Source organism: Giraffa tippelskirchi, chromosome 4 (genome assembly GCF_054371585.1).
Source record: "Giraffa tippelskirchi isolate mGirTip1 chromosome 4, T2T-mGirTip1v1.2.pri, whole genome shotgun sequence".
Lineage (NCBI taxonomy): Eukaryota > Metazoa > Chordata > Mammalia > Artiodactyla > Giraffidae > Giraffa > Giraffa tippelskirchi.
In genome coordinates, this window is record NC_137278.1 from 42,529,173 (window position 1) to 42,556,087 (window position 26,915).

Consider the following 26,915-nt stretch of genomic DNA (forward strand, 5'->3'; position numbering starts at 1 on the left):
CACATAGTATGCTTAAAATTAATAATTTCTAGGATTTTGATTAACCTCTTGAAATTATGTAGTGATTTGTCTGTTTTCAGATGTCTAAGATATTTCAATTTCCCAAAGAATTTTCCTTTGAATTTTATCAGCTGCTTTTTGAATAAGAACTTTGATTTTAGCATTATGATATCTTTATATTACATTCTAGATGTAGTTGAATCTGCTTAATTTATAAGCTTTAAAGCGCATCTGGTTATTATTTACAGTTTCTATAGTGGATTTGTAAACCGCCCCCCAGCATTACTTATTTCTTTTTTCCCACTGTTGATTTTTTATTCTTATTCCTTTGCAGTATTTTTTTTTTTTTAACTTTGTGTATAGACAGTATAAAGGCAGAAGATACAGAGTCTTTCATAGCCTTTGAACTTAGTAGGGAGGGAGGTTCTTGAGAAGGAGTGGACTTTGAAAAACCAGAATCATCTATGGGGAAGAGTGTGTTTTTACTTGTTTTTGGAACTGAATTCTATGACCTAGTGTATTTACTTTGGGGAAACACTTAAAATGGTTATATTATCAGCTAAGACACTATTGTGACAGAAAACTCCATTGAAACTGGCTTAAGTGGGGGTCAGCTGGGGGGACGATTTATAAGGGTTTGTGTAAACTGGTCCAGGATAGGTGTAGCATCAATAATAGCTCCACACATGGCTCAAAGTCATCAAGACTCAGTTTCTGTATGTTTCTTGGTACTGCTTCCTCAGTGTTAACTTTATTCTCCAGCCATGCATGAGCAAAAGATAACTTTAGTTCATTCAGCCCCTAAATCCTTAATCTGAAAAAATTAACTATCTTTTTTCCCTAGAAATCCCAGCAAAAGTCTTACTGTATCTCATGGATTCGTCCACTGCCCTATTGGCCAAGGGAATGTGAAGTTCAGATTGTCTGGGACAGAGCCATGTACCCAGCTTTTGAGTTTGAGGGTTAGTCAACTACATCAGACACACATAAACTATATGTATTTACAAAAAAGGGAATGAATATACCATTATACCACCTGAAGGGTGATTGATTGGTTGTTGGGCAGTGGAAAATAGATGTACTTTGTAGTATCTTTTCCATCTTAAGAGTTAGCACTCAACTAGGAAAGATCAGTTTGATAATTTTTTAATATAATATTTAGTGCTAATTTGAAATTTGTGTGATTTCACTTCTAAATTACTATTTTAAAGCAGTATGTAAATGGGAATTGCTAGAATTTTCATCTCTGAAGAGCTTTGAGAATGTATCAAAATTTAAAATTTCGTGCTGTTTTAACAAATACCATACTACTAATTTTCTGATTAGCTGTAGTAATCCAGTTTGTTGATAGCTAGTTCTTATGAGATAAGGCATTATCTTTATGGATTAACATCTTTTTCTAGGTTAACACTTCCTTAATGCATTAAGCAGACTGGGCTCTTGGACCAAGAAGTTCATAAAGAACCATAAAATCAAAGATTCTCCTGGACACTCAGGGCCTTAGAGAGAGGAGGAGGAATAAGGGGTTATAAGGGACACTAGTAAAGGCATCACATATTGATTTCTATGATTTTAGTCTGAAAATGAAACTAGATTCTTACTGAAAAAATGATATTGTAGGATTATTCTTTTTAACATCAAAAATATGAAGTGGTAAATGTTATTTACATTTCAGTCTCTAATACAATCATTTAGATACCTGCTTCTAGTTCTTATGTTACATTAATGTGTGTATGAATGAATATATCCATCCTCACAGAGCTTTAATATTCTATAGTCTCTAGGAAATTATAGTTTTTTCTTTTAAATTTCTTGATATCATAGAAATATTTATGCTTTATCCACCAAATTAAAATGAAGACTCCAAAGGATCTAACGTAAATGTATATTTAACATCATCTTTTCCTTTAAGTGCTGCAGAATGAGGAAAACGGTTTTTATCTTGAGAGTTTTCAGCTTTAATAGGAGATAGCTTAAGCTCATACATACCTATAATGCAAAGGTTTTATAAGAATAAGAGTTTAGGGGATAAGGAAAAATTTCCTGATTGGAGAAGGAATATCAAGATGAGTCTTGAAACATTAACAGAATTTCTTTTCAACTAGATAGTGATAACATTAAAACAATTACTGTTTACTGAGCATTTGCCATATATTCAGTTTCATTATTGTCAAAAATATATGTGGTATATGTGACATAGAGAGGGACAGCCATGGCACTTTATATTTGGAAGAAGTTGGAAAGAATTTGGAGTACAGTGAATTCAGAAGACACAGGGTTTAAAACTTAAAAATTGAAGTAATAGAGTTTATTGGGACACATCAATTGGGGACCTTTCTGTTTCAGCCACCACAATAACTCTTCCTACTGTAAATAAAAATTTGAGAATCATTTCTCACAAAAATTGCATTGTTTCTCTGTAGGTAATCGATGATTTGAATCAAAACTTAATAGTACATGACAGAAAACAACAAAATTCTGTAAAGCAATTATCCTTCAATTAAAAAAAACTTAACAGTACATACATTGCTTTCAGTTCAGTTCCGTTCAGCCGCTCAGTCATGTCAAACTCTTTGCGACCCCATGAATCGCAGCACGCCAGGCCTTCGTGTCCATCACCAACTCCTGGCATTTACCCAAACTCATGTCCATCGAATCGGTGATGCCATCCAGCCATCTCATCCTCTGTTGTCCCCTTCTCCTCCTGCCCCCAATCCTTCCCAGCATCAGGGTCTTTTCCAGTGAGTCAACTCTTCACATGAGGTGGCCAAAGTATTGGAGTTTCAGCTTCAACACCAGTCCTTCCAGTGAACACCTAGGACTGATCTCCTTTAGGATGGACTGGTTGGATCTCCTTGCAGTCCAAGGGACTCTCAAGAGTCTTCTCCAACACCACAGTTCAAAAGCTTCAATTCTTCGGTGCTCAGCTTTCTTTATAGTCCAACTCTCACATCCATACATGACTACTGGAAAAACCATAGCCTTGACTAGATGGACCTTTGTTGACAAAGTAATGTCTCTGCTTTTTAATATGCTATCTAGGTTGGTCATAACTTTCCTTCCAAGGAATAAGCATCTTTTAATCTCATGGCTGCAGTCAACCATCTGCAGTGATTTTGGAGCCCCCAAAAATAAAGTCTGACACTGTTTCCACTGTTTCCCCATCTATTTCCCATGAAGTGATGGGACTGGATGCCATGATCTTAGTTTTCTGAATGTTGAGCTTTAAGCCAACTTTTTCACTCTCCTCTTTCACCTTCATCAAGAGGCTTTTTAGTTCCTCTTCACTTTCTGCCATAAGGGTGGTGTCATCTGCATATCTGAGGTTATTGATATTTCTCCTAGCAATCTTGATTCCAGCTTGTGCTTCTTCCAGCCCAGCATTTCTCATGATGTACTCTGCATATAAGTTAAATAAGCAGGGTGACAATATACAGTCTTGATGTAGTCCTTTTCCTATTTGGAACCAGTCTGTTGTTCCATGTCCAGTTCTAACTGTTGCTTCCTGACCTGCATACAGGTTTCTCAAGAGACAGGTCAGGTGGTCTGGTATTCCCATCTCTTTCAGAATTTTCCACAGTTTATTGTGATCCACACAGTCAAAGGCTTTGGCATAGTCAATAAAGCAGAAATAGATGTTTTTCTGGAACTCGCTTGCTTTTTCGACATTGCTTTAGGGGGTGCTAAATTAATCTAACATTAGAGTCATTATTAAAGAAATCCCTGTGACTATATGGATCACCAATATTAGCAGTTGTAGACTGTATTCTGTATCTTATAGAATCCGCAGTGTATCTGTTTACTTGGTTTTTATCTAGATACTAGTGCATTTTACAAATATAGGATGGTACATTTAAAGTAGATTTTCCACAATACAGTATGACATTAAATGAGTGGTCTTAGAAAATTTGTGAGTAGTCTAAATATTTACTGAAGAACATTTTCATAATAACAAAAAAGGAAATAATATATTTCACAAACTATTAGACAAAGTCAATTCGAATATGATTTTAATTGCAGTTTATTGAATTATATGAAAAAGAGCCCAGAGTAGTTTAAACATATAAAATCTGAATTTATGGTCTTCTGAGCCTAGTATTTTTTTCACTGAATGTCAGGGGTATATATTAAAGTGCCTGCATTTATGTTTCTCTACAAAAGATTGTTCTGACAGTAAGTTTAAGTCATTTTCACAATTTATTTGCTGTCTAAAAATTTCCCTTGACTTCACATTTTGTTCTGAATGTCTTGGTGTCCTTCTTCCACCTACACAATATTGAAGGCAAGTGAATCAAGAGCTGCAAAGTAACAGTGAATTTGAGAACCCTGGCTTTTTTTTTGCCCCAAAACAAAATAAACCTTTATTATAAGGTTATTTTTTATTAATACCAAAAAAAAGAACTTTTTGGCAAGTGTTCAATAAATGTGTGAATAACCTAATTGATTTAGTGGAATGAATAGGAAGCTTTGCTATTTGTCTTTGTAACTACTTGGCTCAGTAAACAGTGATAGACCAAATGCTGCATGGTCTAAGGTAAAAACAAAAGCAAAAAACCCTTAAAGCCCTGCAAATGTATAGATCCAAAGAGCAAATTTCATGTCTATGTCACAGCCTTCTAAGAGAAAGAGCAGTATGTTAATTAAATCTTATTTCTATTATGAAAAATAATCATGTTAATGTACATAAAACTCAGTGTTTTGACCAATGTTAATATGTGAAAATATCAATAGTGAAGCTTCTCCTTAAGAATAGTAAACTGTATGAAATTCAAAGATATGTGTGGAAATTTGAATATATATACTCTACAATAAAACTCCAATAAGGGCAGGAGGCATAATGAAGGCAAACAAAGATAACAGCAGAAACAAATTAAGAATTTTTTTAAACTCATTATAGATATCATATTCAACTCAGTCTGTAAATTTTAGGTTAGGAAATTTTAGATTAAAAGGTAAAATTTTAGGAAATTTTTGAGGTCCGATACAAAGATACTCTGTAGTGGGAGAGGAAAGATAAAGAAGTGTTGTTGGCAATTAAAATGTATGCAGTACTTTTAAAAAGTACATTTGAAATCTGATCACTTAGCCTTAAATGCACAGAAGTGTATCGTATATAAGGGTATTTGCTTGTAAGACCATTACATGGTTAAAAGTAGGAAATCTCAGAAGAATTCTAGGGGGAAAAGGAGTTTTCCCTAATTTTAAGAACTTCTTTAAAATATTTCTCAATTATCTTTGTATCTATAATTTCTCTTACAGTACCTGACCCATAGTAGGCACTTCATAAACTGAACTAATGGCAGTTTTAGAAATATCCGTATGAGAATAGTATTTTGCTGGGCTTTAAAACAGTGCTCTCCCCACCACCACCTATCATACACACACACCTTTGTATCTCAGTTTTGATACAAATAGGTTTTCAGTTTTGAATGTGAAGAAGACTGATATTTTTCATCTACCCAGTCTTAGCTTGAACTGAAATTACTTAAAAGGGAACTCAGTTTGACAGCATTCCTTCTTTTCAGGTGTCTGATGTGTATAGAATATGGATTCTAAATGATATGATTGGAAAGAATCTGGTTTTATCTGAGATGACTGGTTGGAAAAAAGTCAGTAAACTAAGGTGGAGAACTGGTTTGAGAAATAGATTTCTTCTTGTCTAGTGGTCATTCCTAACAAATGGAGATAAAGGGAAGCTAAATTCTGACTTCAAATGGTTAACTGAGGCAACAACCTCGATTTTCCGGGTTAGTTCCAGTTTCAGGTACAAAATTCCTTTGACAACAAGGAAAAGAACTATGGTTAGCAAAACTGCAATTGTTGCAGTCAAAATCTGATTGGAAATAGAGTTCAAGAAAGATAGTTAGGAGACTTCTCTGGTAGTACAGTGGTTAAGAGTCCTCCTGCCAGTGCATAGGCCACAGGTTTGTTGCCTGATCTGGGAGGATCCCACATGCCGCCACAGAGCAGCTAAGCCCATACACCACAACTACTGAAGCCTGTTCTCTGCAGCAAGAGAAGCCATCACTATGAGAAGCCTGGGCACCACGGCAAGGGGTAGCCCCAGTCTCTGCAACTAGAGAAAGCCCACGGCAACGAAGACTCAGGGCAGTTAAAAATAAATAATCCTTTTTTTTTTTTAAAGAAAGAGTTAAATGCTGTTTTAAGTTTTTTAAACTTATTTTTAATTAGAGGATAATTGCTTTACAATGTTGTATTGGTTTCTGCCATGCATCAACATCAATCAGCATAGGTGTGCACGTGTCCCTTTCCTCTTGAACCTCCCTCCCACATCCCACCCCATTCCCCGCTCTGGGTTGTGACAGAGCACCAGGCTGAGCTGGGAAGGAGAGGGTGGGAAAAATTGAGAGAGTGGCATTGAAGTACATACATTACCACATGTCAAACAGACAGCTGGTGGGAAGTTGCTATATAGCTCAGGGAGCTCAGCCTGGTGCTCTGTGAATATACTTTTAACACAACAAAGTTCCAGAAGGCATCTACTTCCAATTCAGCAGTGTTAATAACCTGACTTACTTAACATTGTTTAGGAAACATTGCTGTGATGGCCATGATCTACTAAAACATAGTCTCCCAACAAGTTCATACAGAATCATGGTGTTTGAAAACTTTTCAAACCAGCTCTTAATGGCTTGGGATTGGATGAGTTTTGTGCTTTTGTCTTCCCATGTTTTGTTGTTACTGTTTAATAAATATCAGCAAAGGGTTATGTCACAGCCTGGGCTTTTGCAGTATGCTTTAAGAGAACTTTTTTCTGGTCTTGGTAATCTATCCATGATTGAAAAAATTGTGTGAAGAGATTTTCTTTATTGTCAGGATATAAAGAGGAATCAGTAATTACTGTCATACTTTTTCTTTATGTGGAAACTGAATTTTTTAAACTGAGGTTTTATATTTTATTGCACAAATATTAAAGATCGTAATTGACAAGTGATTTCTTTAGCTTCCTTCCAATCTTACCCCACCCAGCTCCTCATCCTCATAGGTAAACTCAACTGTAGTCAAGTTGTCCTGGTTCTCAGTAACCTAAAAATATGAAAACCCTATCCAACATCAGACATTCTTTTTGATCAGTTTTGGCCTGACTAGATCAGTTTTGCCTGACTAGTTTTAAATAGCTTAATAAGCATCCTTCAGCTTTATATGCTGGCTAAGTCACTTCAGTTGTGTCTGATTCTTTATAACCCCAATAACTGTCAGCTTTATATACAGATTCTTATTTACCTATGTGTCTTCCAGAAACATGTATGCAAATGATCTCGTATTTGCACATTACTGGTTTGTTCTTGACCCATGGACCTGAGGAAAAGGACAGGTACAAACCCATTCCTGTATGGTGATCCCAGGGTCTTTTTCCTTCCTTAGGGAAGACCGTTCACCTGAGAAAAATTGAATAGTAACATACATAAATGCTCAGTGAGCCCACCAGCCTTCTGTATTCATCAATACAGATTTTCATAAATAAAGAGTAAAAAATTATCAAAACACCGTGAAGAGAATCAGTAACTAGAAAAAGGAGCCGTGCTGTTTGTGTCTTTGTGGGCTTTCTATGGCTTATGTCATCCTTTTCGTCATAATGCGTTGGCATGTATTTCCCTCTTTGTCTTCAGATCTGTTAATTAGTTTAATCTGTTAGAAAGATAACTCTTTCTTCAAGATGACTTCTCAAGAATCCCTAAAATGATGTGTCTCATGCTAAGTAGCTTCAGTCATGTCTGACTCTCTGTGATCCTATGGGCTATGGCCCACCAGGCTCCTCTGTCCATGGGATTCTCTAGCCGTGAATACTGGAGTGGGTAGCCATTCCTTTCTCCAGGAGATCTTCCTGATCCTGGGATCATACCTGCATCTCTGTCTCTTACATCTCCTACAGTGGCAGGCAGGTTCTTTGCCACTAGCACCACCTGGTAAGCTCTTTGTGTGTCTACTCCAGCCTATATTTTTAGATCAAGCTATCCCAACAGTCTACTCAAATTTGGCAAAAACCCATTTACCATAGTGTAGTAATAAGCAGACTAAAAAAATTAATTTGACATAATATCAAATTTGGTCATGGACATTGTGGCCAGACATCTTTTGGCCCTGGCTTGATTGATTGAATTTTGCCAGATAGAATGGTAGACAGGATGTATGTTTAAGTTCAGATCTCAACTTTTGCCGCTTAGTTTCTGAATGACCATGAGCACATAATTTAGCCTAATTTCCTCATCTATCATAGACAGTTGTAAAGATTGAGTTTATTTAACACATGTAAAGTTCTTACCTGCTATATGGTAGGTAATACATACAAGTTGTTTTCTTCCCTTTCTGAAAGCCTTCCTTTAAGACTTTTGACTAACTCCAGAGAAAAGTTCAATCTCTTTTCCCAGACTCTTAAGGCCTGCTGTATCAGGCTCTTCTTTACCTTTCAGTTCCTGGGAACGTAACCGTTCCTGAGCACACAGTACTTTTTCTGTTGTTGTTATCTTGACGCACGTTGTTTCTTCCAGCTGAAATGCTTTTTCCCCGCTTACCAAAATCTAGTCTGTCTCTTAGGGCCCAACTCAAATACTTCTCCTTCTATGAACCTTTCCCTGGATGCTCTTCCACCAACATGGTGATACTTTACTTTTGTAACACAAAAGGGAAGGAAAAAACTCTTCCCTTTTGCTTTAATATGGTACCTGATTTGGGTTGGACTGATTGATTTACACCTTTTCCCCTCCAAACTGTGAGTAAATGAGTGGTGGTATAGGGAATCATACCTTTTGCATTAGTTTGAATATTCTTACTGCTTCTGGCATTATAGTAAATGCTCTAATACTATTTGTTGAAATTGTAATTGTATTATTAGACTCTAGATGTGACTCCAGATGTATAAAATTAAAAGTAAGGAGACCGTAGGCTTCAGTTTGAAAATTACTCAAACATCTAAGCTAATTAAAGTGCAGGGAAGCCCACAATTGCTGTTGTTAGTAGAGGAAATCATTAATAGGCATTTAGTGGAATATAAAGGATTGGGAGAAGGGTGGCTCTTTATAATCTTGCTGTGGAGAGATACCATCATTTGGTAACCTAGATCTTAATTTTCTGTTTCAGCTATTTAGCCAAATGAGACTGTAAGCTATTTAATACTCAAAATATTTAAATAACTCTTCTCTTTATAATAAACTGGTAAATGTAAGTTTTTTCCTGAGTTGGGTGAGCCATACTAGTAAGTTAGGGAACATGAAGAGGTAGTCATGGGAACCCTTGATTTATGGCAGAATTAAGGGTTACCTGAGATTTGCAGCTGGCATCTTAAGTGCTGAAGGGGGGCTCTTGTATGGGACTGAGTCCTTTAACTTGTGGAATTTGCGCTAACTTCTCCAGGTGGATAGTGTCAGAATTGAATTGAATTCTTGGACACTCAGTTTGTGTCAGAGAATTGATGAGTTGGTCTTAGGGGAGCACCCTTCACTCGTATTTATTGAAGGTGATGTAAGATGTCAGCAGAACCAAACAAAAATGTCTATTATCAATAAAAGGTAGATTGAAATTATATAAAATTAAAAATTCCGAGCCTGACTGTGAATTTTGTGATTTTTGTACAAAAAGCAGTTGGTTTGGGAAAGTCTTCAGCTCTGTTTGTGAAAACCTATATATCTTGTAGAATGTTCAAATGATTGTTTCCCTCAGTTTCTTTGGTTCAAGAAGTAGTAAGTTCAAGATCAGTACTTGAATTTCACATGCATGCCGGAATCCAGTGATCTAGAGTCTATGGCATTTTTTTTAATGTGGAAATTTTTTGTTTCTTTGATAATATAATAGTTTAATTGAGATATAATTTATATACCATGCATTTGAAATGTAAAGTGTATACTTCAGTGGTTTTTTACTGTAGTCACAGAGTTGTATAACCATTATTACAATTTTGGAACATGTTTATCACCTGAAAAAGAAACCCCATGGCGTTTAACCATTGCCCTCTCAAGTTCCCATTCCCAACCCCCCCCCCCGACAGAGTTGGGCACGACTGAAGCTACTTAGCAGCAGCAGCAGCAGCAATGGCTGTTGATATTGAGCATTTTTTTATGTGTAATTATTGATCATTTATATGTTTTTTAAAAAAAAAATCTCCATGATACACATATCATCAAACTTTTATTTGTCTAATTTTCAGCTTTTTCTTTATGGTATAAAGTAACAGCACACAGAAAAGAATAGAGCTAAAGGTCAATATTTGGCCATCTCACATGATAGATAATACTATGGTACAGGGTATGAGTCACTTGTCAGCTGACTGCTCTTTTCTTTAGTATTGTGGTATTGCCTCCAAAACTAGTGAAACAACCTAGTAGAAGTCAAAAGATCTATTAACTGGCTCCACTACTTAGTACTATGATGTAATCAAATACCTTACCCTCTCCAGATACAGACTTTTCTCATCTGTAAAATGAGGGAATTGAAAAATGAATAAGCTGATAGGATATTCTTTAAGGCTCTTTCCAGCTTTGCAATGTGGTTATATGATACAGTAATACCAGTGATATTTTTGTTGTTGTTCTTCTTCTTCCTGTCCCTAACAATGAAGAATTATGCCTTATTGAAAAATCTTAGACCTTAAATACCTTTTCTTCAAAAGGATTAGAGTTAGGTGCATTTGGCAAGTAAAACCCTGGGCACGTGTAGATATTCAGTAAAAGCTTACTGTGGAATAGCCAAGGCCATCTATGTGAATTTGCCTTATGGGTTAGAGGAACATGACATAAGTGTCCCCAGTGAGGTGGAACTAAAGGATGAAATAGTTTACACACTTGCTGTGGGTGTGGCTAGAGGTAAAGGGCCTAGGAGGAAAGAGTCCTTGACTGCATCCTCAGAAGTATTCAGAGACCATTAGAGGAGAAACAGGCTCTCAGAGGGAAGTCGTGTTCAAAGGTGAAATCAAAACCTAAACTACAACAGATCATAGACGTTGTGAGGTAAGTGCACTTTGTTTTGTTTATTTTTCTTCTGGATTGATTTTTAAGTTATCAGGGTACTGAAAGTTTATCATTGGTCTCAAAAAAAAACCCAGCCCAACTGAGATAAGTCCCAGAAGTTCAGATATTGTAGGTGAAGACGAGGAAGTTTGACACCTGTAAGCCAAGGCAGATTTGGAAGAAGAGTGGGGAAAGGTTATTGAGGTTAAGGTCCATTTGCCAGAGTTTGGTAACTTTGATTCCTACCAGTTAACAAAACTACTTAATGTTTTGTTTTTGTATTTGACTGGGCTTCCCCAGTGGTTCAATAGTGAAAGAATCCGCCTGCAATGCAGGAGATGCGAGTTCCATCCCTGGGTCAGGAAGATCCCCTGCAGAAGGAAATGGCAACCCACTCCAGTATTCTTGCCTGGGAAATCCCATGGACACAGGAGCCTGGCAGGCCTACAGTCCATGGGGTTGCAGGAGTCAAACACAACTTAGCGACTAAACAACAACAAACAATGAGATATTACTGAATCAGACATCATTGTAAATAAAAAAATAAACCACATGTGAAAAGCAAAAAAAGCTCTTAAAAAGAAAAAACAAAAACCCAGGTAATAGTCACTTCAGATTGGGAAAGAAAAGCTTGAAAATTTAATTCTAGCCCTTCTCCCTTGTGAATATGAGTCTTTGTCCCATTTTAAAATTGCTCATCTTTTTCAATAAATAGGGAGGTTTGGTCTTCAGTGTTTTCTTGGAGCCCTTTAAGAAAAATATATTCCTTCAGATTATTTGGTATAAACACAGAGCTTGAAATACGTAAGGAATTTTTATACTCCTGATGGTCTGTTTTTAATCATTATAAGTCATGATGACAGTGTATGAGCTATTGATATATTTGATTGCCTTAGGAGGTGAGCAAGACATACACTTCCCGTTAATAAGAGAGTCAGTATATTGGTCTCAAGAATGGCAGGTCCTCAAGTTTTGTTGTGGCATCAAGTTTAAGGCATAGTCAGTCACAACTACATTCTGTTTAGTATGAGTATTGGAACCGGTCACGTCCGGCTTCTTGAGCAGTTTCATCAGCCTGGAATCGCATGACGTGGCAGGATCACCAAACAGCAAAATGTTAGAGTATGCCCAGGTTACTTTGACAAATAGGTTTCCTGGACTGAGCATGTATCTACATTGGACAAAAGCAGACTACCTGAGCAGATTTACTTCACAGTAACCTAAGTGGGCCGGCTGCCAGCTTAATGAGGAAAAGAGACATTATGCAGATTTGCTCAAGAATAGCTGCAGGGGATATGACATAGTGATGGAATGCTGGGTAGCAACAGAAGTAGACTTGTAGCTATAAGCTAGAAGAGGGTTCATTTTGTGACAAGATATTATTTGGTAGATATTAGGTAGATAGTAGATACCCTCATTTACTACTTTTGGTAGATACTGCTGTTTGGTAGATATTAGGGTATCTATTATTTGGTAGGTATTAGGGCTACCAAATGTTTTTCTATAAGAGCATTTGCTCCCTAGACTCAAGCTGAACAACAATTTAATGGGTGAGAGTATAGATAGTTCACATGTGCAACTTACTGAACAGGTATGGACCAGAATTTGCTCTTGTAACTTAATTTAGCATGCTTAAAAAAACCTGAAATGTAATTAAGCACAGAGCAGGTTTATTTTTGGCTGTGTAGAGTAATAACAGGTTGCATGTATAACCCTTCACCATAAGAAAACACATTTCTTAAGAAAAGGTGCAGGGAGATTTGAAAAAGCAGGCGGTAACTCTTCAAATCTTACAAGTAGGATCTAAAAGCTGCTGAAGTGGGTAAGTAAGCTGTCTTCAGTGGCTGTTTGGTGAAACTTATACAACCCCAACTCCCTCTGAGTACTGCTATCATCTCTTCATGTTTATGAGCACCCAGTGAATCTATTTTTAAAGTGTAAATCTGGAAATAAGCATGATCAATTGGAAATGTGATTGAATGCTCACCTGTTCTTATGCCTGGGATAATGTTTTTTGTAACAAAACCCAAAAAATCTGCTTCGTTTGATAGTTCTAAAAGAGCCAGCTTTCTTTCCATATGAGTGGTATTGATTCTTCTGTTTTTAAGTAGAGTGTTTCTTAACAGATTAAGTATTATACTAAATCTGTTAAAATAGGCTATTACTTTATTATGAAAAGATAGTTCAGAATTTTATATTTCTAACATTTTTAGAGAGCCTTTATGTAGTCAGTCAATTCAGTCAGCCTTTTAAGAAATAGAATAAATACTCCCTTTTGAAGTACCGTATTCCAGAACTTGAAATTCAGTCTTTGTTAAAAATTGTTCCTCTTACTTCCGTTTCTTCTATTTTGGGATACAGACTTCCTTAGGGAGGAGAGGGGAGAAGTGAATTCTTAACTCAACCAACAGAATCTAGAATTATATAGTGTTTACCTGTTTTGCGTAACACAGGCTCACCCACACACATTATGAGGTGCTTAAGTGAAAGAACACTGAACAGACTGCTTTTATGTGTGTGATTCCAAGTGTAACTGGAAGATGCTTTAGTACTATCTGGATTTTATCATCTGGTGAGAAGGTTGTTTATCTAGCTTGTGGTGATAGCAAAGGAATAAAGAGGTAGGTTTTCTATGGCTTAATTTTTAGTGTCACATTGTCAGTGCTTCAGGTAAAGATAGGGTTGCAAAAGGAATGATTTGAATCATCAGATGGTTTATATTTAATTTTTTCACATTTGGTTTTAGAAATATTTATAAATTATATTTTCTTCCCTCTTAGGAAAAAGGTTGAATAAATCTCAGGCTCCAAGGATTTTGTGTTTTTAGGGAGGTTTATGCTATTCATTTTAACCTCTCATTACTCTTAGAGAAGTAACTACAGGGATTTACTGCCTGTTGACTATTGGTCAACAAAAAACTAAAAATTCTTCATTTGCAGTGGTTTTCTAATCCAGGCTACAGTATTTAGTTTTTTTCTTTCAAGCTACAGTATTTAGTTTTTAACATACTTTGGAATTCAGTGTTGTCCATTGTTTTCTTTTGAATTATTAAATTTGAGAATTACACTGCTCTTTGAAGGAAATTGTTTGGTAGCCAGAATGATGGAGCTGTCATTGTACTTTGGTTAGCTGTTGATAGCTTATTCAGAATTTAGCTTTTTGACCGTAAGTCTCCCGAGGTCCTCTCAAAGAGATTAGGCCTTCAAGATAACTACAGTTTACTCTTTAAACATTTTTACAAGGTAGGGAAAATTTATAGGATTTTTTTTAAATATTGAGAGTTTTGCTTTATAAGAATTTTAGATAATGTTTCTACCTGAATGTTTTGTTATTGTTCTATAATATGGTAGGAAGAGATTTAATAATTTTAGATCTGCTGACTGATTAAGAGGGGGTGAGGCTCCTGCTAAAAAATGAACAGTTTTACGTTCCCAGCAGTGTTCTTTTCTGAAGCATTTTATTTTCATTTAAAGAAAAGGTATAACTAAGATTTTCTTTTTTTAATTTTGTTTAAAACTGAATGTTTGCTAGAATACCAACATGTTGCCCAGTAATGTGTGTTCATTTTTTATCAGATTTTCTAATCTGTGAGAGGGGAGTATACACTCTCTTGGGTGTGTATACAACAGAAGACAAGAGAACAGTTGTAGATTAGGAAGAAAAATTGATCTTAATAAGTTACCTACTTGGGTAATCAGAGTGGAAAGAGGAAATTTGTAGAAATATCCCGGCTACATGTATGTATTATTTTCCTAATGAAAAGAATTAGATAGGAACACCATACTGGGTGATTTAAAATATTCACTCTGCTAAAAAATAGATGTTCTTATCCTCCCACACACAGTGTCTCTAAATTACTGCTATAAAAATTTATGGGGAAAACATGATTTGGTCAAAGAAAGATCAGATGCTGTTACTTTTGAGAACTTTTCATGAACCACAGAGAAATCATAATATGAAACTTTTGTTCATTAGTGAGATTATAATAGTCATCATCTTTTAATAATGACTTCTCTCTGTGGGTAGCTGACTTTACTGTTACAAGAAATATTGGAGATTTAGTTGTTATTTGAATTTTCAACTACATTTTCTTTTCCCATTCCTTTTTAATAGAGCTTGTAATGAAATTGTGAAACTATAAAAGAGTTAAAGTTAACTCCGTATAAGAGCAGGAAGTTGTTGTTCATTTGCTAGGTTGTGTCCGACTCTTTGCGACCCCATGGACTGCAGCACTCCAGGCTTTCCTGTTCTTCACTATCTCCCAGAGTTTGCTCAACCTCTCATGTCCATTGAGTCAGTGATGCCATCCAACCATTTTATCCTCTGTCACGCCCTTCTTTTGCCCTCAATCTTTCCCAGCATCAGAGTATTTTCCAGTGTGTCAGCTCTTCGCAACAGGTGGCCAAAGCATTGGAGCTTCAGCATCAGTCCTCCAATGAATATTCAGGGTTGATTTTCCTTTAGGATTGACTGGTTTGGTCTCCTTGATGTCCAAAGAATTCTCAAGAGTCTTCTCCAGCACCATAATTCAAAAGCATCAAAAGCAGGAAGTACATACACTAAATCTAATGTGATTTAGATGTAGTTTTTTCCACTCCTGAGAATCAAAACATTTATATAGCATTCAATCTTGAAACTAATTGCTATGATCTTTGAGGTTTTAAATTATATTTCAGGGCCTGCTATGTGTTATGAGCAGTAGAAAACTAGAACTTTATACATGGTATCAGAGTTATTGACAAAGAGCAGACCATAAACATTTGTTTAGATACTGAGAAATAAAGATGCATCTCTGAGAAAACAAATATTAAGTGATAAGACAGCATTACTGTAAATTAAGTATTATCAAGGCCAACTTATATTATTAGATATATTATTTAGATTACCAAGTATTATAAAACATAACTGAGTATGTTTTACAAATACTTGATTTTTTTTTTTTAACATTACATTAAGACCTTGAACATCGCTGGTTTAACTCTCACAGTGTGAATAATTTTAAGAGACTCAAAATTCTGTGACTTGATTGAATCAAGGAGCTGGCCCAGCAGAACAAATCCCAATGTGGCTTTGTTGTTCTCATTCAGATCTGGTGACAAATCCTATGAGGTGAGGAAAATGTTGTCCACATTTTGGGGAATTGTGTGTTATAGGACTGGTTTGTAGTTTTGAGAATTCATGAAAGACCCTGGGTCTAGCCCTCATGACTATCAAGGGCCAGAGTTCTTAGGGTTGGCCTTAGAGAACCCTGTCATAGCTTAGTCCTTTGCAAGTGCCTCTTCTTATTTGAAGAGAACAGTAACCACAGTGAAATAATTAATGATAATTCAGGAAAGTATTTGACTTTCTGGCTTTTCAGGATTTTATTCTAAATGTGTCAAAAATCACCCAGGGCTGCTGCTTCCTAACTCTTCTTTCTCCCATCCTTCTTTCTATTCCCTTTTATAAACTCTTCAGAACTCAAATAAACTAAAATCCTGTTAAAGGTCAGTGTATCGTATAGCATTAAATTAGAAGCTATGATATAATTCCATATACAAAGTGTTTTCTAATAAAACCTCCTGGAGCATTCAGTAGTAAAATTGCTCTTATGTCATAACTTAAAAAAAAAAAACAAAAAAACCATGAAGCATGATTCTGCCAAATTTAGATCAGTGTGTGGATACATCACTAAGGTTCAGTTATCACTCAGTCCAATGAATGGCCACACTTGGTAGTAACAACTTTCCTCACTAAAGAGGCTGTGAATGGGGCGGCTTCACATCAGACAGGACAGGAGACCAGACGCTGTGACTTGACAGGCACAGCATAAGTGAAAATCTTACACATTTAGGTTGTGAGAGGGCTGGAAGGAAGCAAACTTTAAATCTTGAATTCATTTTTATATTAAATTATTTATTTTAAAATTCTTATTAAATTTTGTTTTCCATTTTTATTGTCTTCTCTTTTTTTACTTTTTATTTTGAAGTAATTCTAGCCTTAGAGAAAAATCGGAAAAATGATTCAGTGAGTTTACATATACCCTTTATTTCCTCTAATGTTAGCGGTCTGTATAACCAGAGTATATTTACCAAGACCAGGAAACTGACATTGGTACAATACTATTCACTAAACTGTAGGCCATATTCAAATTTCGGTTTTCCACTCTCCTTTTTCTGTTCCAGGATCCAATTCCTGATCCTGTGTAGTTGCTTCATCTCCTTAATCTCCAACCTGGGCGTTTCTCAGCCTTTCCTTGTCTTTCATGATCTTGGCATTTTGAGTGCTGAGAGTTATTTTGTAGGCTGTCAGTTTGGGTTGGTCTGATATGTTCTCCTGATCGAGGTTACACATTTTCTGGCAACATAGCACAAAAGTGATGTGGGTTTCATGCATCATAATCAGGGAATACATGATATCGAAACATTTTATTGCAGATATTAACCGTGATCAGTTAGTTAAGATGGTGTCTGCCAGGTTTCGCCCACTGTAAGTCACTGTTTTCCACTTCATAATCAATAAATATCTTGGAGGAGATACTTGAGACTGTTTTTGGCCTTTTTAAAATGCATGTAATTTGGTCATTTTAATTTCATAGGGTGGTATAGATTTAAAATGATTGAGAAAAATTCATTTATTCATTTTTTTCAAGTTTAAATTTTATCCAAGGGACTTTTGAACTCAGCTTTAAAATGGTTGACTTACTAGAAACTTCAGATGGTTAGTCAATATTATAGAAGTTTGTCCTGTATTAGGGCAATAGCATGTATATAAACTCTCACTATTAAATACGTTATAGTAGAAAGAGTTGGAGGGTTTTCTTGCTTCTTGTTTAGTTTACCAGTGCAGTTCTTTCCTCCCCACCCTGCATTTACTTTTCATTTTAAACTCAGTTGTTACAGCTGATCCAGAGTACTGGTTTGAGTTTGAGTTGTAACCTTGGTTTTCTTATCTGTTGAACCTCACAAGGTTGTTCTGGGATTAAATCAGTTGCTTTATGTAAAGTATTTAGAACAGTGCTTGGCACAGAACCCAGAAAGTGTTGGACACTAAGAAAAAAGGGTAGCAGAGGCATGGGTTGCCTGCTGACTTGAAGAAACGATAGCGTTTACAATGAGTATAATTCTATCAGATGTTTTTTGTTCCAAATAGCTATCTAATCCCACTGAATTTGCTGCTTTCTGCAAAATTTTCTTCAAGACTTGAGTGGTGAAATCTAGGGGAATTTCTGGTCTTGCTTCCCTGAGAAGCATATTATCATTTTAGGCACTTTGGTAAGCTAAAAGAGTTGAAAACAGTCCAAGCATGGGCAGACACATTAAAAAAAAAAAAAAAAAAAGAGTCCTTAGTTCTTTAAAATACATTTTCTAGATGTGGGGGATTAAGTGATCATTTTGGGGTAGGGTGGCCAGGTTGTATGTAAACCCCCACACCCCCCACCCCCGTCGGGAATACTGCCCTGCAATTTTCTCTTGGCTGCCACTTTTCTGGGAGTACATGAAACCTGCCCCTATGCTGTCTGTGTTTTTCTTCCTCATGATGCCAGGAATTTGTCTTAGTGTAATACCGTGCTTTTCCCCTTGGATTCCTTTCTCCCCTCTTCATTTTTTTAAAAAAGGCATGCAAAGTCCACTTTATTTACTGATGCTTTTATTGTTGGTCACTACCAGGCAACAGGGTTGACAAATACAGTGAGCTTTGAGGAAGTGACAAAATTTCAAATAATGTCCAAAAGCCCTAGTCGTAATTGCATAGTTGCTATTAGTCTCTGCTGGAGTGTAACTTGTCTAGAGTTTGTTTTACTTTACAGTCTCTTTTCCTAAATGGCCCCCTAATGGTCTCTTACTCTTATTAATATTTAGGAATCAACCCTACGCAACCTTGTTTGGGGTGTGATCAGTGGTATCAAAAAACCTGAACTACTGCTTAACCTCTAGGAGCATCAGTCCTCTCATTTATCAAATGGAGATAAATAACTATACTTGATACAATTGTGATAGAAATTAGATGAGTTAATGTATGTTTGTTTAATATATAGGTTTCAGTTCTGGCTCTGTCACATAGTACCTGTTTGGCCTAGAATCAGTCACTGGCCTTTCTGACTGACAACTCTGTTCCCTGTCTGGAAAATGGAGTTAATAAGACATCCCTCCCTAATTCACAGGGCTGTTGTGAGGGTCAAATAACCTAATCCTATGAGAAAACACTTTGCTGATTAACTTTCTGTGCAAGTGCAAGATAGACCTTAATCTAAGTTTGATTCCACTTGATACTGATATTCCTTTTGATTTAAAAGCATTCCCCTATGCTTTTCAAAGCCTGCTTTTAGTTTCTCTTGAGTTTGGGTCCCCTAGGTCAAGAAGATATTTCCTTATCTGGCCTCCACGGATTAGCCTTTCTCTAAACGTCAGGCTGGGCTTCCCTGGTGGTTTAGTGGTAAAGAATCCATCTGCCAATGCAGGAGGTATGGGTTTGATCCTTGGGTTGAGAAGAACCCCTGGAGAAGGAAATGGGAGCCCACTCCGGTATTCTTGCCTGGGAAATCCCATCATGGACAGAGGAGCCTGGCGGGCTGCAGTCCATGGGGTTTCAAAGAGTCAGACACAGCTGAACAACTAAGCAACAGCAAAATGTCAGGCTACCAAGCACTGGCCTTACAGCTACTTCTTTGGCCACCCCAACTCCAGTTTCTTTCCTTCAAGAAAGAAGGAAGGTTGAGAGAGTTTGCTAAAATATTAAAATATTTTAATGCACAGAAATATTAATAATTAATCACCATCAAGATAAGATGATAGTTCTCCCATCCTCATTCCAGCCATTCTTACCAAGTCTAATGAAATACTGGAACTGCAGCTTCAAAGCCATTGCCCTCCCTATCACAAGGCTTAGTAATAACTCTTTAAGACCAGTGGTTAAGACTCGCGTTCCAAATGCAGGAGACTTGGGTTTGATCCCTGCTCAGGGGACTAAGATCCTGCATGCTGTGAGGTGTGGCCAAATAAAATAAAAAATTTTTAAGACGACATCAGTATGATTATGATAGTAAGCAAATGTTTATTAAATACCTTACTGTGTACTAAGTACTATGACAAAAACAGGGGAAATTCCTCCTAAAAAAATTGTTATCTCCAGTTTGTTCTCAGTGGTTCTGAGGGTGAAGGGTGGGAAGGAAGTTGGGGGATGGAGTGTGGGAAGGTGAGACATTCTCAGGGGTGCTGCTGAACCTCTGACAGTGTGCAGGCCATCTCTCCCCCTCCACTCCCCATGTCAAAATGTCAGTGGTGCCAGGGTTGAGAAACCCAAGTTTAGGGGAACAGTCACTATCTGTGGGAAAGATGTTAATTGCTTTCCCATCCGGATGAAAATAAGTTATCACTGTAGCTGATAGAATATCAGCATATCATTTGGCCACCCTAAAAAGCAGGGCTGGGAGTTTGTCCAGGAGTGCTCTGTATCTTGAGAAGGGGAACATGGCCTTCACTTCTTTCAGTGCTCTACTGAGAAGCCAAAAGACACCAACAGAAAGAAAAGTAGTAACCTCATACTCCTACAGCTGACACCATTATTTTGCCTATCCCTTTTCTCCATTTATGGAAAAATGCTGCTTATTAATCCTGCTGATGGTGAAAGAAGGAAGATGATGATTAATTTTTCACTCTTAGCAAGAAACTGCTGTAAGTTTACCACCCTCCAATCATCAGCTAATTTGTTTTCACAAAATGACTCCACCACAAGCATAAGAAAAGAGTTCCTTTTGTTTGAATCATCCTTTTGAAATCAACCACAGGGGAACGCTGGTGTAGATGGTATTCTTTTTCATCAGAGATAACATATGCAATCCACATTATATTTTTCACCATAAAAAAATTATAACATTTTCATGTTTTAAAACATTTTCCTTTTTTTCCCCCAGCATCCCTTATGCCTACTCTCTTGCCCACCAAAATAGGAGTGTTCAAAAGATTATGTAAACATATTCCTAAGGTCTGTTTTGTCCCTTGCTTAGTGTTTGTTTTGCTTCTTTTTATTTTTCAGGACAGGAATTTTGTACTTGTATTTAGTAGGTAGAAAGCAAAAAGGCTGTGTGCAGTGTGAAAAAGAAAAGGGTTATGTTAAAGGAGCAATTTGGACCGAGATTGGTTCCCCAGTTTTCCTTCTTAAGGTAAAGCTGAGAATTACATATTAGAAAGTCTTTTCCTTTGCAAACACTTGATAAGAAAACAGTTGTATTTCACTGGCCTTTAAAGAACAAATGATTAGAATGTTGTATCAGTCAAATTAATGAGACTCTAAGAAACGTATTTTATGGCGAATTATTCATGTTTTCCTAGGGCCCCCCCCCACTTCCCACACACAAATAGTGTTCCAGAATGTATTTCTTTTAAAATTTGTTTAACTTGGGAAGGTCCCTGCTGATGAGAACAGCATGCTTAATTTTCACAGATCAAGCAGACTTCAAAGTAATAGATATTATAGGAAACAGCCTTATTGTCTTAGCAAGATTTTCTCTATCATTTTTTCCAGTCTTGTATAGAATTACTGGTGCTATTTCATATTCTTTTTGCTAGATCATTTTGGGATAGGACAATATATGGGGTCAGACCAGCTAACTTAATTGAATACCACCAGGTGTTGTCTGTGATTGAGCTATTAGAGTATACTTATGTACATATGCATTTCATGTTCTCAGGAGTATGACTTCAGGAATTGATTTTGAAGAATTCTGTATATTATTCAGATTTTTAAAACACAGAGATTATCTACAGAGAGTGAATGCAAGAGTACTATCTAGCTGCTGGGCTTTGTTTAAGATTGTAAATAACTATAACTACTGAAGTATCTTATTAGAGATTTTAGATTATTAGATACAGAAATAGAAAGCAAGTTTCAGTGTGTTCCTGTGATTGAAATTTTGATATCTGATAAATATCTCAAATTAGACCTTCTAAGGGATCTAACTAGAGTAAGAATAATTGGGAACATGTTGTTTTTCTTGGCTAATTTGGCCAGAGGCTCTAGAAAATATAGAATAGTGAGTATATGCCAGCCCTACTCTTATTCCTTGTCAAAGCTAGAATTAGTTCCTGTTTTGCTATAGGGGCAATAGGACTAAATCTATAATGCTGTATGCACATTACTTGTAAATTCTTATGTTAGGACCAGATGGTCTCTCGTATATTTTCACCTCCAACGTTCTCTTTACTTTAGCCCCTTCATTTTTAGAGATGAGGAAGCAGATTGGTTTATTCAAAGAGAACTAGAACATAGGTTAATACTTGCTAGCCATGCTAAAAACTAGTGTCAGCCAAATATGGGCATTTATGTATCATTTTCAGGTTTTTGCCATATCTATGTGCTTACTAATGCTATTTAATACTGTTGAAATTGACTTCTTAAATAAGTTCTTTTTAAGGAAATGTTTTGCTGCTATAAATGAAAAACCCCCACTTCCTAAAAATAGAAAGTAACTCTAAAAAGGAATCTGAATCAGGACAGTGTTATTAAAACTTAATTTAAATTTTAAATTTAATTAATTCATGTTATTGAAGTTTTAATTCTTGATGTTCTTCACCAGAAGTGTGCCACAGCAGTGTTTTCATGTTTAGATGGCAGTACGTTAATTGTCTTCATAGAACCATTCAAGTTCAGCTACTTCAGCGTTACTGGTTGGGGCACAGACTTGGATTACCGTGATATTGAATGGTTTGCCTTGGAAACGAACAGAGATCATTCTGTCGTTTTTGAGATTACATCCAAGTACTGCATTTCGGACTCTTTTGTTGACCATGATGGCTACTCCATTTCCTCTAAGGGATTCCTGCCCACAGTAGTAGGTATAATGGTCATCTGAGTTAAATTCACCCATTCCAGTCCATCTTAGTTCGCTGATTCCTAGAATGTCGACGTTCACTCTTGCCATCTCCTGCTTGACCACTTCCAATTTGCCTTGATTCATGGACCTGACATTCCAGGTTCCTATGCAATATTGCTCTTTACAGCATCAGACTTTGCTTCTATCACCAGTCACATCCACAGCTGGGTATTGTTTTTGCTTTGGCTCCATCCCATCATTCTTTCTGGTATTATTTCTCCACTGATCTCCAGTAGCATATTGGGCACCTACCAACCTGGGGAGTTCATCTTTCAGTGTCCTATCTTTTTGCCTTTTCATACTGTTCATGTGGTTCTCAAGGCAAGAATACTGAAGTGGTTTGCCATGCCCTTCTCCAGTGGACCACATTCTGTCAGACCTCTCCACCATGACCCATCCATCTTGGGTGGCCCCACACGGCATGGCTTAGTTTCATTGAGATAGACAAGGCTGTGGTCTGTGTGATCAGATTAGCTAGTTTTCTGTGATTGTAGTTTCAGTGTGTCTTCCATCTGATGCCCTCTCGCAACACCTACCATCTTACTTGCAGCCATGAAATTAAAAGACGCTTACTCCTTGGAAGAAAGGTTATGACAAACCTAGATAGCATATTTAAAAGCAGAGACATTACTTTGCCAACAAAGGTCCGTCTAGTCAAGGCTATGGTTTTTCCAGTGGTCATGTATGGATGTGAGAGTTGGATGGTGAAGAAAGCTGAGCACCGAAGAATTGATGCTTTTGAACTGTGGTGTTGGAGAAGACTCTTGAGAGTCCCTTGGACTGCAAGAAGATCCAACCAGTCCATCCTAAAGCAGATCAGTCCTGGGTGTTCATTGGAAGGACTGATGTTGAAGCTGAAACTCCAATACTTTGGCCACCTCATGTGAAGAGTTGACTCATTGGAAAAGACCCTAACGCTGGGAAGGATTGAGGGCAGGAGGAGAAGGGGACGACAGGATGAGATGGTTGGATGGCATCACTGACTCAATGGACATGGATTTGGGTAGACTCTGGGAGTTGGTGATGGACAGGGAGGCCTGGCGTGCTGCGATTCATGGAGTCGCAAAGAGTTGGACACGACTGAGCGACTGAACTGAACTGAACTGACGTTAATTGTCTAAGAAGAGCTCGTTTAAAACCCCTGGTTAAAGCTTCTGCTTAAGCTTTTTATAATGGAATGCTTCTTTAGGGGAGAAGTAAAAGGGATAGACATTCATATATTGATATACGACATAGCGTAGATCAGCTGATTTTGTTATATGCAACTATAGTTGTGAAACTGTAGCACAGTATCACAATATTCTGATTTTATAGAATACTGACACTGATAAGGCTACAGACCATTTCCATCACCACTGTGGTGCCTTCCTGTTGCTTTTTTGTAGTCACATTCACTTCCCTCCTGCTCCCACCCCCAATTTAACCTTTGGCCACAACTTAATCTGATTTCTGTTTCTGTAATTTTGTCATTTCAAGAGTGTTATATAAAAGAAATCATATATGTAGCCTTTTGAGCTTAGATTTTTATACTCAGCATAATTCTCTAGAGATTTATCCATTATGTTTCATGTACCAATAGTTTTAGTTCTTTTTATTGCTGAGTACTATTCCATAGTATGGCTGGCTGTACCACAGGTTAATCATCCACTCAGTAAAGAACGTGGATTAATTAAAGTTTTTGGCTACTATGAATAAAGCTGCTATAAACATTTATGTACAGGTTTGTGTGAACATAAGTCTTGATTTTACTACCGTGTTCTTTGTTCTTTTCTGGTGTTCCAAGTTATTTTTTTTTTTTAATTTATTTTTTGTTTAGAGAATTCCTGCTAACCATTCTATTAGAGTAGCTCTGCTGGTGACAGATTCTCTTAATTTTTCCTCATTTGAGAATGTCTTGCTTTTTCTTTCCATCTTTGCTGGAACCTGGTTGATAGTTACTTTCTTTCAGTACCTGAAAAAAATAGGCCACTTGCTTCTGGCTTCTGTAGTTTCTGGTGAGAAATTCATTGTTTTCCCCCTATTATCATGTGTCTTGGCGTAGATTTCTTTAGTTTTATCCTATGTGGAGTTTGTTCAGCTTCCGGAATCTGTGGTTTTGTTTCCCTTTTCACATTTGTTGAATTTCAGTCATTGTTTGAGTACTTTTTCAGCCCCATTCTTTCTCCTTCATTCTGAACTCCAGTGATACTAATGTTATTAATAGGGCTGTTCTGTAGCCCCACAGGTCCAGAAGGCTCGTTCCTTTGTTTTTCCAGTCTAATTTCCTGTCTGTTGTTCAGACTGGGTACTTTCTGTCTTCCAGCTCTTTCCTTTCCTACATACCTTCCATTCTGGGTTGAGCCCATCCAGTGAACTTTACATATCTTCTGTTTCTTTGTGGAGACTCTATTTTTTGTTTGTCTCTTTGCCCCAAACTTGTTTGTAATTGTTTCCTGAAATTTTTTATCATGACTGGTTTAAAATCTTTGTTAGATAATTCTCACATCTCTATCATCTAAACTTCTGGCATCTGTTGATTATCTTTTTGCATTGTTTTAATTCTGTCTTGTACTTTATATAGTAAGTGGCTTTCTTTTGAAAGCTGGACATTTTCGTTTTATGTTCTGACACTCTGAATATCATCCAGACCTTCTATTTTCACTGGCTTTTCCTCACATTGCTCTGTCAGGGGAGTACGGGGAGCCTTCTTACTACTATCAGGTGGACATGGAAGTCCAGGTTCCCTGCTCAGCCTCCATTGACACCTGAGGGAAGAAGATCCTGCTGAGTTGGGATGGAACCCCAGGCTCCCTGCACTCTTCACTGACACCACTCGGGCAGAGGAGGGGGCACGTTACCAGCCAACAGGGTGGTCGTGCTGGCTCTCCACTTGGCCTGTTCTGACACTGCCTCTGGCAAGGGTAGGCCCAGGGGGAGGTCAGGCCGCCTCATTATGGCCTCCTGAAGTAGATGTCCGGGCTCCCCGCTCAGCTCTTGCTGGTGAGTGCGGTGGTGGGGTCACAGTGTTTTCTGCGGTGGTGGCTGCAGTAGAGCAGTTATTGTCAAAAGTTTTCTGTCTTGCTAAGGCTGCTGTCTTCTTGTTCTTTTGACCAGAGAGAGCAGGCATTTTGTCAGGTGTTTGTTTTTCTCTCTGCCAGTTTGCATTTCCAGGTTGCTGGATTCTTCAGCTTCAGATCCGGGATATATTGATATTAGGCAAAAAGAAAATCCGAAGAACTTACCACTAAGTCATTCCATGGGCTCTAAGGCCCCTAGCTGTTCTGCCTTCTCTGTGCTTTTCAGAGTCTTCTGCTTTATATATAATGTTCAGGGTTTGGGGTTATAATTAGCAGAAATCATAGGGAAAATAATGTCTTCCTCATCTTCCTGGAACTGGAATTCACATTTTTAATGTAAAGTTAACATTCCTAAATTTACATTTTAATGTGTTTAAACAGTTATATCAAATATATAACCATTATTGGGGGAAATGTGACACGCTTTATATATTATATGATAATTTTCATAATATTGTGCTCACAAGGACTTTTAGAAAAGAACGTCTTTACTTAAACTGAAATTCATTGTTCAAATTATTAATGAAAACTTTTCCCCTCTAGGAAATAATGCAAAAGGTGTCTCAAGGCTCCTGACCAGTGAACAGAGATTTGAGAAAGACAGCCAAGCTCATGTTTTCTCCTGATCAAGAAAATCATCCATCCAAAGCACCAGTAAAATATGGTGAACTCATTGTCTTAGGGTAAGACTTCTCCATCTGATGTGCATAAAATTGAATGATATATGGTAACTTGAACATCTTGGTTAAATGCACTTTTTTTAGAATTTATATCCTGCCTATTTCCAAAGAGTATTTAAAGCTACAGAGGTATATTACCAAATCAAGAAATTCTTTTAATTCTCTATTTTATGTCATCCTTTGTAAGTACTCAAATGCTCCATAAACTCTGCCTCACCCTCACCCCTAGAAAGGACAAACCTTCCTAAAGATGAAGTGAAAAATGTATTTGTCTAAAGTCACATAGCCAGTCCATTTGTCTTCCCTATGCCTTCTTGTAGAAAATTTGCCTCAGCTGACCGTACCCAAAATCTCTCCTCTGCTTAGG

At 37.1% G+C, this 26,915-nt stretch overlaps 1 protein-coding gene across 3 annotated transcripts in view; it reads left to right on the forward strand.

Moving 5' to 3' along the window:
• Positions 1-26,915, forward strand: part of PELI1 (pellino E3 ubiquitin protein ligase 1) — a 55,465-nt gene that overhangs the window by 13,958 nt on the left and 14,592 nt on the right. The window contains exons 1-2 of one of the 3 annotated variants that reach the window (XM_081588339.1): positions 13,423-13,582; positions 26,412-26,551. In XM_081588339.1, the coding sequence (XP_081444465.1) occupies positions 26,481-26,551 (71 nt within the window). In that variant the 5' untranslated portion in view covers positions 13,423-13,582; positions 26,412-26,480. Of the gene's footprint in view, positions 1-13,422; positions 13,583-20,975; positions 21,103-26,411; positions 26,552-26,915 lie in introns of those variants that run through there. The other 2 variants (XM_081588340.1, XM_081588338.1) reach the window with 2 other exon arrangements.